The sequence below is a fragment of the Bidens hawaiensis genome, unplaced genomic scaffold (assembly GCF_021521415.1).
Source record: "Bidens hawaiensis isolate Kalapana, Puna unplaced genomic scaffold, B.hawaiensis_p1.1 tig00004685_1, whole genome shotgun sequence".
Classification (NCBI taxonomy): domain Eukaryota; kingdom Viridiplantae; phylum Streptophyta; class Magnoliopsida; order Asterales; family Asteraceae; genus Bidens; species Bidens hawaiensis.
In genome coordinates, this window is record NW_027491287.1 from 158,209 (window position 1) to 169,287 (window position 11,079).

At 33.7% G+C, this 11,079-nt stretch overlaps 2 protein-coding genes and 1 pseudogene across 4 annotated transcripts; all 3 read left to right on the forward strand.

Moving 5' to 3' along the window:
- Positions 1–425: 425 nt before the first annotated feature.
- Positions 426–2,687, forward strand: LOC143627478 (protein PLANT CADMIUM RESISTANCE 11-like; annotated as a pseudogene). Its single transcript, XR_013152602.1, has 5 exons — positions 426–431; positions 1,954–2,080; positions 2,193–2,264; positions 2,352–2,546; positions 2,626–2,687. The product of XR_013152602.1 is annotated as a protein PLANT CADMIUM RESISTANCE 11-like (transcript).
- A 3,596-nt stretch (positions 2,688–6,283) lies between these two features.
- LOC143627534 (protein PLANT CADMIUM RESISTANCE 2-like) lies at positions 6,284–7,309 on the forward strand. The gene is made up of 3 exons (XM_077097325.1): positions 6,284–6,819; positions 6,906–7,118; positions 7,221–7,309. The coding sequence occupies exons 1-3, from the start codon at positions 6,441–6,443 to the stop codon at positions 7,307–7,309; spliced, it is 681 nt and encodes a 226-aa protein (XP_076953440.1). The 5' UTR covers positions 6,284–6,440.
- Positions 7,310–8,310: 1,001 nt separating this feature from the next.
- On the forward strand, positions 8,311–9,787 carry LOC143627533 (protein PLANT CADMIUM RESISTANCE 2-like). 2 transcript variants are annotated; one of them, XM_077097324.1, is made up of 4 exons: positions 8,311–8,769; positions 8,861–8,932; positions 9,012–9,224; positions 9,322–9,787. In XM_077097324.1, exons 1-4 carry the CDS (start codon positions 8,538–8,540, stop codon positions 9,408–9,410), a joined length of 606 nt encoding a protein of 201 aa, XP_076953439.1. In that variant the 5' UTR covers positions 8,311–8,537; the 3' UTR covers positions 9,411–9,787. The 2 variants fall into 2 exon arrangements, with proteins under 2 accessions (XP_076953439.1, XP_076953438.1); XM_077097323.1 differs by having other exon boundaries at positions 9,012–9,787.
- Positions 9,788–11,079: the final 1,292 nt, after the last annotated feature.

The window sequence follows — 11,079 nt, forward strand, 5'->3', positions numbered from 1 at the left end:
ATTAATGACAATCTTAAAATTCAACTTTACCTTTGACACACAGTTAGTGATTTATAATCATTATCTTTGTGTTAATTACCTTCATATGCAAGTTACTTGAGCAAACAAAGCTAGAAACCAATGGATGACCAATCCAACAAACAAATATATATATCTTTACGGTTTGGCAAATAGTAGGTATCAAGAATGTAATTTTCGTAAGAAAGGGTCAAAACCATACGAAGTATCTAGGCATTCTATGTTTGTTGACCGTTTGAAAAAAAAAACCATACGAAGTACGTATCATTAGTGCCATCCGTGTAACCGAATCTTAATTAAAAAAAGGATTATTTTGTTGATACACGCTTATCCGTTTATTAATCAACTTCGTCTGAATCCTAAAACTATTGTCTTAGATAACAAAATGAGACACAAAGAGAAGCACAATGAGAGTAAGAGTAGATCATGTGTTGTGTTTTCAATTTTATATGTATTTTCTATTGAAGTATTTTTAACTCCTCTCTCCCTCTCTCAAATGTGCTTACGCATATATATATATATATAGGTATTGGATCATTTCAGAAGTTTTTTTACAGCGAGAAGTGCGAGAAGTGAAGGTGTAACTCCATTAATCCCTAATTTCACTCCATTTATTATGTGTAGGTGTGTTGTGTAGGTGCGTATGTACGTGTGTAGGTTCGTATGTTTGTATATGTGTATGTATGTTAGTATGTGTGTAGGTACGTAGGTTTCAATGTGGCTTGGTACATTTCTATGTGTATAGGTAGGTTTGAATGTGTATTAAGACATAAATACAACCAACCTACATACATGTAGGTAACATCATAAGCAAGGGAGTGAAAAATTAGGGGTTAATGGAGTTAAACATTCACTTCTCGCTGTAATATATATAATGGTTCAAATAAAAAACAATTGTTTTGTGAGAAGTGTAAGGATGCTTTAAAATAAAGTTCATCACCTAAATAAGACACTGTATCATGTAAATAGGAAACTATACAATTTTTAGAAACTAGCAATATCAACCACTAGATCCTATATTCAAGGGTCTACATCTATTCATATGTTTCTTACAAAACTATTGTTTTTTACGTTAACCCTACCACACACACACACACACACACACACACACACATATATATATATTATAGGATGAGTATAATTTCAGAACTCTTAAATTATTTAAAAATTCTAAGGAACTCTTAATAACTAACGTTTTTTATAAAAAAAAATTTATGTTAATATTATTTGAGTGTAGTTTTATCACTTTTTATATTTACATTTATGATTACAATTATACAAATTAGTTTTTACACATATCTAATTTTCTTTAACACACATGTAAGTTTATTATTACATAAACTTCACATATATGTAAACTTATGATTTATATATGTAAATCAAAAAATTATATATTTAACATGATAAAACTACTCTCAAATAATGTTATAAAAAAATTAAAATTAAAAAAAATATTTGGTTTTTAAGAGTTCATAGAAGCTCTTATATATATATATATATATATATATATATATATATATATATATATATATATATATATATATATATATATATATATATATATATATATATGGCTGAGTTATAATAATAAAAATAGTAACCTAGGAAGAGTAAGTATAAATCTAAGCCCTTGTATCTATGATCTAGTGGTTGAGATTGGTAGGTAGTTTTTAAACTACCAAATAGTTTCCTAATATCTAGGATTTAGGCTACATAGTTTCCTAACTCTAAATTTTATGTCATTTCTACACTTCCTACAAAACTATGTCTTTTTATTTTAACCATTTTCTATATATATATATATATATATATATATATATATATATATATACTAGTTTGAGCCCCGTGTATTACACGGGAAATTGATGAACATTTTAAAATTTGAACATTAATCAAAATACAATCGACAACACTATTATCATATATCCCCAAAAGTCTCCACAACCACCGCCACCACCAAATTACGGCCAACCGCCATATGCCACTGATGTTCCTTCCCCTAGGGTACCTCAGACCTCTTGGTCCAGTGGACTATGTGACTGTTGCCTTGATATCCCTAATTGTAAGTCATTCAAACTATACAATGTAATATTATTAACTTTCTTTTCATGTTGAACATATAGTAGGAACATGTATTTATCATATATTATTTCATTTCACTTTTTTAAACACAGGCTGCTTAACATTCTGGTGCCCTTGCATAATTTTCGGACAAATTGCCGAGATAGTAGACAAAGGAAATAGTTGTAAGTAGTATGCTTAATATATTTGAATATTTTGGATAGTTTGAGATCGATGCAGATTAATTAATATTTTGATTTGTGTATACACAGCTTGTGGTGTACATGGAGCCATATAGACAATCAGTTGTTGCCTCTATTCTTGCGCTAATCGGACCAAAATGAGGCGACAATATAGATTGCCCGAAGAGCCTACCAATGATTGTTGTGTTCATTTCTGCTGCGAGCCATGCGCCTTGTGTCAAGAGTATCGAGAGCTCCAACAACGCGGATTCGACATGTCAATTGGTAATGTTCATGAAGAATTTGGTTGAAAACTAATATATTTTTTAAAAGTTATTATTATTATTATTATTTTGTTTTCTAGGATGGCAAGGAAATATGGATAGTGAAGAAACACTAACCGGACCCCGGGCAGATTACGGGTAACCTGGGGGTTAGATAGATGTTTCCCACGAGGGGTTAGACCCGGCAAAGATGGTTCTTCTGATAACCTACAAAACAGACACCGTGAGCTTGTCACTGAGAAGGGGGGGGGTTCCTCCTTGTGACCACCCTCCGGCGTGAGAATCAGACTAGATTGCTCTTTAAATATAAATGTATATTAAGAGATTGCTAGAGCAGATATCAGGTATAATATGATAAGATGTGTTAAGATCAGATGATCATACCATTTGTGGTATTTATAGCCGGAGGTAGGTTTCCAAGGAGGTGTGGCCTGCTGAATAGTATTCCTGTTCCACCAACAGTGGCCTACGCACGTGCCATGCTGGTAGTTGGTGGGTAGGCAGCGGCTGATAGTGACCAGGCCTGCTGTGTACTATTCCTTTTTCACCAACTACAGGCTATGCACGTGGTATGTCAGGAGTTGGTGAGTAGGTAGCGGCTAATAGTGACATACAGTACAAGAGCATGCTGCTCGCCATACTGTTGTCAATGAGCTGTCGTATCTTTGGACAGATCTTTTGCCCATACCTCGTCAGGTACAGTAAAAGATCCTCAGTATCGTACGGACTGGCTCATTTGGGCGGGAGTATTCCCCCTCCCGCCTTTGTGCGGGAATGTTCCCGGCTTGCTCATTCCTTCTTCAGGTGACTGCTGAATTATTATGAGAGTTAAGCCTTGTGCGTGTAGCCATGCTGCGCGGGTGGCCTTCCCTGATGGCCGGTATCCGTAACTGCGGGAACAGGCGGAGTACCTGGAAACCATTGGGAGGCGTTTCCTGCGGGGACAGCTTGCGTACCGCACGTGAGGACGTCACGTCTCTGAGCGTGGTGGGTCCTGCTGATCCAGTTGGTTTCTGCGCAGACGTTCCTTTAGTTTAGTCTTGCGGGTTCAACCGCGCAGACGTCCGTTAAGGAGTCTTGCGGGTTGAACTGCGCAGACGTCCCTTTTCAAGGTGAGTCTGTGGGTCCAACTGGGCTCTGCTGGGACCTACCTCTTTAGATAGGATGATGCCTAACAATGGAGTCCAAATTCCACCCATTGCTCATGGAGGAATGAGTCGTTAGTTAGCAATATTGTTTTAGGGTTAATACTTTAAGAAAACTAAACATATGCTTTTATCTTTTACGAAAAAATCTTTCAATAACTTTAAAATCTTTTTAATATTGTAAAATTAAACGAAAATTTACTAAACTAATTTTGTATATTAATATCCTAAATTTGTCTCAATATGCACACACTTATAATTTCTTTAAATCAGAAATTAATAACTTGTTAATTATTAAATTAATTAGTTAACAGTTATTGGTTTTGAAAATTATATAATTTTCGTGCATTTTAGACATGTTTATAGACTTCAATATACAAACATTAGTTTAGTAACTTTTGTGTTGGTTTTATAAATCTAAGGGAACTAAGTACAATAAAATTAAATTGTGGGTCTTCTCAATAAAAGATAGGGTTGTATATTAGTTATTTTTATTGTTAACCCATTTTATTTTTCACCATGAATGTAAATCTCAATATGATATCATTGAATATTGCTTGGTATTTGCTTAGTATTTTCTATGATTGCATGTGTGTACAAAGTTGTATGTTTGTTAACCTGGCACAAGGGCATTTTCTCACATTCGTGGACTTCCTCTTTGATGAGTTCTTGTGTGAGTCAAATTTGTAATGTCGAAATCAGTATAAATAATTAACATCTTGTCTCGTCTGAATATTGAGGGTGTCTTCAAAGTACAAACGCTTTTAGACTATGTTTTGCGGGGCTTCGTTGGGGCCAACAGGGGGCTTTAGCCACGTCACTCGCGAACACCATAACATCTTCTAGCGATGAGGGGCTTCATCCCACTCGTGACCGCAAAGGAAGTTGAAGGGGAATGTTTGGTTATTATGGCTCTCGAGCATGGGCTTTATCCACAACATGGTCAAGTGAACAAGCTAGGGCTTTATCCGAAGCTTAGTCATCATCCAATCGACATGATGTGACGTATGGGACGAATCTGGGGTAACGAAGCCCCACAAATTGACCCCTCGACGACTTCAGTGAGTTGACTTTTTGAAAATAACCACATACCCTTCTGCATGCAAACTTAATATATATATATAATGACGAACTTATCGATGGAGCTATTAATTTAATGCTATTTGATTACAGTCGCCAAAGTAATCACATTTCAAGTATCAATATTAAATTTAAGAATCGGGCGTTTAAAAATAAAAAATTCCTACGAAATCTTCCCACGATTGCTTAGAAGTCTCTGGTTTGCATGTTACTTTTAAACTTTTAGTTATAAACTTGTATTGTGTTATGATAGAACTCGTTTTCCTTATTGAATAAATAAGGGCTAATATACGGCTGTTAGAGGCACATATAAAGAGATATTGGGTTTAAACCTGGGCATGGCAAAAGAAGCAATTTAGATATATTGATGTAAAGAGTATTTTGAATGAGTAATGTTTACCGTTAAAAATAATATATTTACCGTTTGGTTAGTAGATCAGAAACCCGAGAGATACTTTATTATATGATACGAGTAGACTTTTAAGCTAGCTAATGAAATCGTCATATGTATTATTAATTGTTGTTACATATACACAAGCTTATAATGAAAAACATAAGCACAAACAAAGAGTAGAATAGGGGGGGGGGGGGGGGGGGGGGGGGGGACTTTGTCAAAGCTTCAAATTATAAACTAAAAGCTAATTAATAATATTATGTAAATAAACAAGCAAATTAATCCAGACAATTATTTACAGTCGAACCTCTATAATTAAATACACGATAAATTAATAACCTCGATAAAATTAATAATTTGTTCGGTTCCAACTTGAGACCAGTACAAAATTGGATCCCAATCGATAAAACATAATAATAATAATATTTTTTTTTTGAAAATATATTGTTCCCAACGAAACTATAAGTTAATAGTTACAAAATATTCTAAAATTCTAGAATTGTCTAATAAAAAATAAATCTATAGGCACTTGTTTTTTTTTTGTAAATCATTGTGATCTCTCTTATACTCGCATATTAGTTTTTGTTGTTGATTGCTCATCGTTGATTTTTTAACACCTTTTAGTTTAGAAGCCATAGTTGATGTGATTTTAAAATTTATCATTAGACATTTTATATTGATCAATCTAGATCTATGTACATTGAACTTGACAATTTCATTAACGTGTGAATGTACATGAGAATTTTGAAGGTCTTTGTTTATGTTTTATTCAAATAGGTAAGTGAACAGACATGGAAATTTTGAAGGTCGAAACATTAATTTTAGAGTTACTCACGAATATAAGTAACTCTTTATATTAATAAATTATTAATTTATCGTTATTATAATATCTCGCTAAATTAATTAAATATTTTGATCCCAACATTATTAATTTATAGAGGTTTTACTATATACGGTATTAGAATAAGTTCTAATGATATTTTATCCTCAAAAAAATGTTCGGATCAAATTAAATTTGTAGAAAAATTGACAGTGTGAAGAAATTTTGACCATCAAATTCTTTTATTCCATGTACAATGATCAACCCTATTAACATGCAACAATTATCGCATCTATGCAAGTCCTATGAAAAACATCGTAAAAAATCATTGGATAAAATCATTGCCGAAGAATAATTTCTAGTGTATAAATAGGACACTTATTATCAAATTAACTCAAAGGATAATTAAACTCGATTATCCAATAGTACCATTCTATCGGATAATTGAGTTTAAAAATGAATTCCTCATCCCCAAATGACAACAAGGACAAAGCTCCTCAACCTACAAATGATGCCCAACCGACAACTGCCACGCCATCTTCAAACCCTTCGTCTACATCTAAACAAGACTCCACCAAAGGTGACCAGCCGGTGGTTGGGGCTCCACCACCACAAGACGCGTTTCCTATTTGGTCTACAGGTCTTTTTGAATGTTTTGATGATATCCCAACCCGTAAGTATAATTATATAATATTCTTTTACTTTAATTATATCAAAAGAATAACTATTCATTTTACTAATTATGTATATATGGTTTTAACAGTTCTTATAACCTTCTTTGCGCCTTGTGTCACTTTCGGGCAAATAGCGGAAATGGTAGATAGAGGGCAAAATAGTGAGTGTTCATTGATCAATAGATATTTAGTAGTTATACAAGTTACAAGTTAATTAATTTTCTAAAATCCCGATGTGTGACAACAGGTTGCGGTTTATATGCTATGCTTCATGCTGGTATACTCTACTTCACGGGTTGCGGGTGTTTATTATCAGCATACTATAGGATCAAAATGAGCCAAATATATAAGTTGCCTAATGACCCTATCTTTAACATACTAGTACATTTAATATGTGAACCATGCGCCTTGTGTCAAGAATATCGTGAGCTTCAGGCTCGCGGATTCAACATGCAACTAGGTAACAATATTATTTATACCCGTCCTTATCATTTTTTTTTTAAATTTTACAATTTATAATCATGTGGATTAACTTGCACAATGTGTTTAATTACTATTTTAGGGGTCGGGTGGCGCAATCAAACGCCGGAGATTCAACAAACCGGAGGACTCATGGTGGCACCAAAGGTTCCTGGAGGAATGACTCGTTGAAACAAAGATACATAATCAACATTGGGAGTTGAGGAATTAATCATGCTTGTTTTTGAACATAATCAATAGCTATTTGGTAATCATTATGTGATTATGCTACAATGATTATTATTTACTATGTTGCCCTTAAGGTTTTTTTTAAGTCATAGAATCTAGAGGGCTGTTATGTTCTGTCAAGTCTTTGGTTGTTAAAGCTTGTAACACATTATCTAGTTTGATATTAATGTAAAACAAACAATGCTTAACATGATTATTCCGTTCATAATTATTGTTTTTTCATTATTTATTTTACATTAAAAGTTTTACTAGATACCATGCTATGTCCAAAACTATCATATAATGTTTATCGTGATACACCTAAATGCAACATCAATCGATTATATATACCTTCTTTACTTTCGACGTATCTTGAAGTGGAACCAGGGGTGGCTTTTCTTACCCTCCGTTTAGTGGGATGTATCGGATTTTTCTGTAAAACCCCAAGTTTTTCTTTATCTCGACTTTTGTTCAAATTTAACTCACACTGTTTCGTCCAACTATAAACGTAAATATTTGTTGGTTTGCTATATATTGTTCGTCCAACTACACACGTAAATGTTTGTTGGTTTGCTATATATTGGTCATATATACGAATAATATTTATACGATAAATGAACCCCCGTTATTTATACGATGAGATAGTTTAATCCTCAAATACCTATACACCTTGAGAAGAAATTTTGATGTGTGAATCCCCAAAAACGAGTTTTGTGAAAGAGGCAATCCATTTCCTTAATCAAATAGAAGGAAAAAAGGTGGAGAATATGAAGATGAATGAATATTAATAACGCTATGAATGTTCGCATCATAATGAACACATTATGATTATGATGATCACATCACACAGGATATTTAGAGAGAAAAAATTAACACGATATGAAAGACAATTGAAGAACAACTCTTTGACCCATGAGAAGAAAATAATTATATAAGAAATTTGACATATGAAGTATTTCTGACCATCAAATTCATTTATTTCATTTGATAAACCCTATTAACATGCAACAATTATCGCATATATGCAAGTCCTTCCAAAAATACCGCAAAAAATCATTGGATAAAATCATTGCATGAGAATAATTTCAAGTGTATAAATAGGACCCTTATTGCATTAACATCAAATCAATTGACAGGATAATTAAACTCGATTATCCAATAGTACCATTCTATCGGATAATTGAGTTTAAAAATGAGTTTCTCAACCCCAAGTGACAACAAGGACAAAGCTCCTCAACCTACAAATGATGCCCAACCGGCGACTGCCGTGCCATCTTCAAACTCTTCGGCTACATCTGAACCAGACTCCACCAAAGGTGCAGCTGGTCCACAGAGCCAAGCTGTGGTTGGGATTCCACCACAACAAGACCCGTTTCCTACTTGGTCCACAGGCCTTTTTGAATGTTTTGATGATATCCCAACCCGTAAGCACAATCATATTATATTCTTTACTCTATTTATTTATATCAAAACAATAAGTGTTCATTATACTTGTTATATCTTTGGTTTTAACAGTTGTTATAACCTTCTTTGCGCCTTGTGTCACGTACGGACAAATTGCCGAAATGATAGACAGGGGACAAAATAGTAAGTGTTCATTGTTCAATTGACAATTAAATAATTTACAAGTTAACTAATTTTCTAAAATCGCAATGTGTGACAACAGGTTGCGGTTTATATGCTGCGGTTTACACTGGAATAATGTACCTCACGGGTTGCGGGTGTTTGTTGTCAGCATACTATAGGATTAAAATGAGCCAAATATATAAGTTGCCTAATGACCCTCTCATTAACATACTTGTACATTTAATATGTGAACCATGCGCCTTGTGTCAAGAATATCGCGAGCTTCAAGCTCGTGGGTTCAACATGCAACTTGGTAATAATATTATTCGTACCCATCTCATTCACTTTTCGAAATTTATGTTTATAATCATGTGGAATAATATGTACAACGATTTCATATACTCGTTTAGGGGTTGGGTGGCGCAATCAAACGCCGGAGATTCAACAAACTGGTGGACTCATGGTGGCACCAAAGGTTCCTGGAGGAATGACTCGTTGAAATGAAGAGAAATGATCAACTTGGGGTGTTGAGGAATTAATTAATCATGCTTGTTTTCTTGAACATAATCAATTTTGCTATATCGTAATCAATATGTGATTATGCTACAATGATTATTATTTACTATATTGCCCTTAAGGTTTTTCTAAGCCACAGAATCTAAATCTAGAGGGTTGTTATGTTCTGTCAAGTCTTTGGTTGTTGAAACTTGTAATATATACATTATCTAGTTTGATGTTAATACACAACAAACAATACTTAACATGATTATTGGGTTTGTAAATATTGTTTTTCCGTTTTTCATTTTACGGTTATAGTGATGCCATGTTATGTGCATAATTGCTTATAAAATGTTTATCATGATACATAGATACACTTAAACGCAACATCAATCGATAACAACCGAATGTAAATATTAATATAAACTATACTTTTTTATCATATTTATTATGTAATTATTATATATAATAATTAAGAACTTTGGTGCCTTTAAGTCTCGATTGGGCTACTTGACCGCACCTTATTGGTCCTGACATTTTTTTTTTTTAAGTTACGGTACCGTAAGAAACATAACGGAAGCCGACCGAGTGTCAATTTTGTGTTATTTTTCTTTGTTTTAATTTCGGTACGGTAACGAATATGACGAAAACCAACCGAATTCGTGTAGATTCACATCTTCAACATCCGAGACCAACAACCCTCGGGCTTTACCAACATCGGAGTTTACTGACCGACGCCACCTCATTAGTCGACCTCAATTTTTAATTTTTATTTGATCCAAACTCTGATTCTAATATTCTATATACTATCTGTTTATGATTTTCCATATTTTTATTTTTCATGATTATCATGTGTATATGTTATAATTGGTTCTTGATTACCAACACCAGAGAAGATATTTTAGATATGATTGTATTACAAAATTTATATATTTCTGTTGTAATCTATTTATATAAAGAGATTCTTCAGTTTACAGAATCATTCACCAACATGATTATATATTATATAACAACATAATCAACAAAGTTTATTCTTGGCACACTATACTTAGAAGCACATGGACTCACATGAGTCCATAATTATAAGTACTAGCAAACCATTTTTTATGGTACGTGAATAATACTGGGGCTGAGGAATCTTTATACCAACAAGTGAATCTGGGTTCAACCGAGTCTCAACAAATTTGGTAATATTTTGAACAGCCTCAACAAGTGAATCTGGGTCAGGGATATCTTCGTTCATCTTCTCATACTCTAAGGTCCATGTCACTGTGCTGTTGTCGCAGGTTCCATATGCACGCTTGCCTTGAAGCTCTTGTAAATCTTCAACAAATCTCCATCAAACAACTTATAGGTGATCAATTTGTTTGCCTCATCCACAGCTTCAATATTATGTTTGACGACTAGACTTTTTCCATCTACAAACAATCAACAAACCTTGTAAACGAACTGAAATGAATAACTCATTGTTCATGTTCGTCCATTAGTTTTTATCGGACAATCGAATGGTTAGCGAACAACTAAACGAACGACATTTCAAGTTCGTGTACATTCACTACGAGATGAGCTTATAGCTTGTTCGTGAACACAAAATGAACACAAACAATCTTTTATTTGACATGGTTAACCGAGAATGGTTAGTGTCAAGTGTCAACAGTTCGGTCTAGCTA

What these genes read in the sequence shown, in the direction of transcription:
- LOC143627534 (XM_077097325.1), top strand. Translation starts at nt 6,441, where the DNA reads ATGAATTCCTCATCCCCAAATGACAACAAGGACAAAGCTCCTCAACCT. An exon ending in GGTAGATAGAGGGCAAAATA is followed by an intron (nt 6,820 to 6,905) that starts GTGAGTGTTCAT and finishes GTGTGACAACAG; the next exon opens with GTTGCGGTTTATATGCTATG. An exon ending in CGGATTCAACATGCAACTAG is followed by an intron (nt 7,119 to 7,220) that starts GTAACAATATTA and finishes TTACTATTTTAG; the next exon opens with GGGTCGGGTGGCGCAATCAA.
- LOC143627533 (XM_077097323.1), top strand. Translation starts at nt 8,538, where the DNA reads ATGAGTTTCTCAACCCCAAGTGACAACAAGGACAAAGCTCCTCAACCT. An exon ending in TTTTGATGATATCCCAACCC is followed by an intron (nt 8,770 to 8,860) that starts GTAAGCACAATC and finishes TGGTTTTAACAG; the next exon opens with TTGTTATAACCTTCTTTGCG. An exon ending in GATAGACAGGGGACAAAATA is followed by an intron (nt 8,933 to 9,011) that starts GTAAGTGTTCAT and finishes GTGTGACAACAG; the next exon opens with GTTGCGGTTTATATGCTGCG.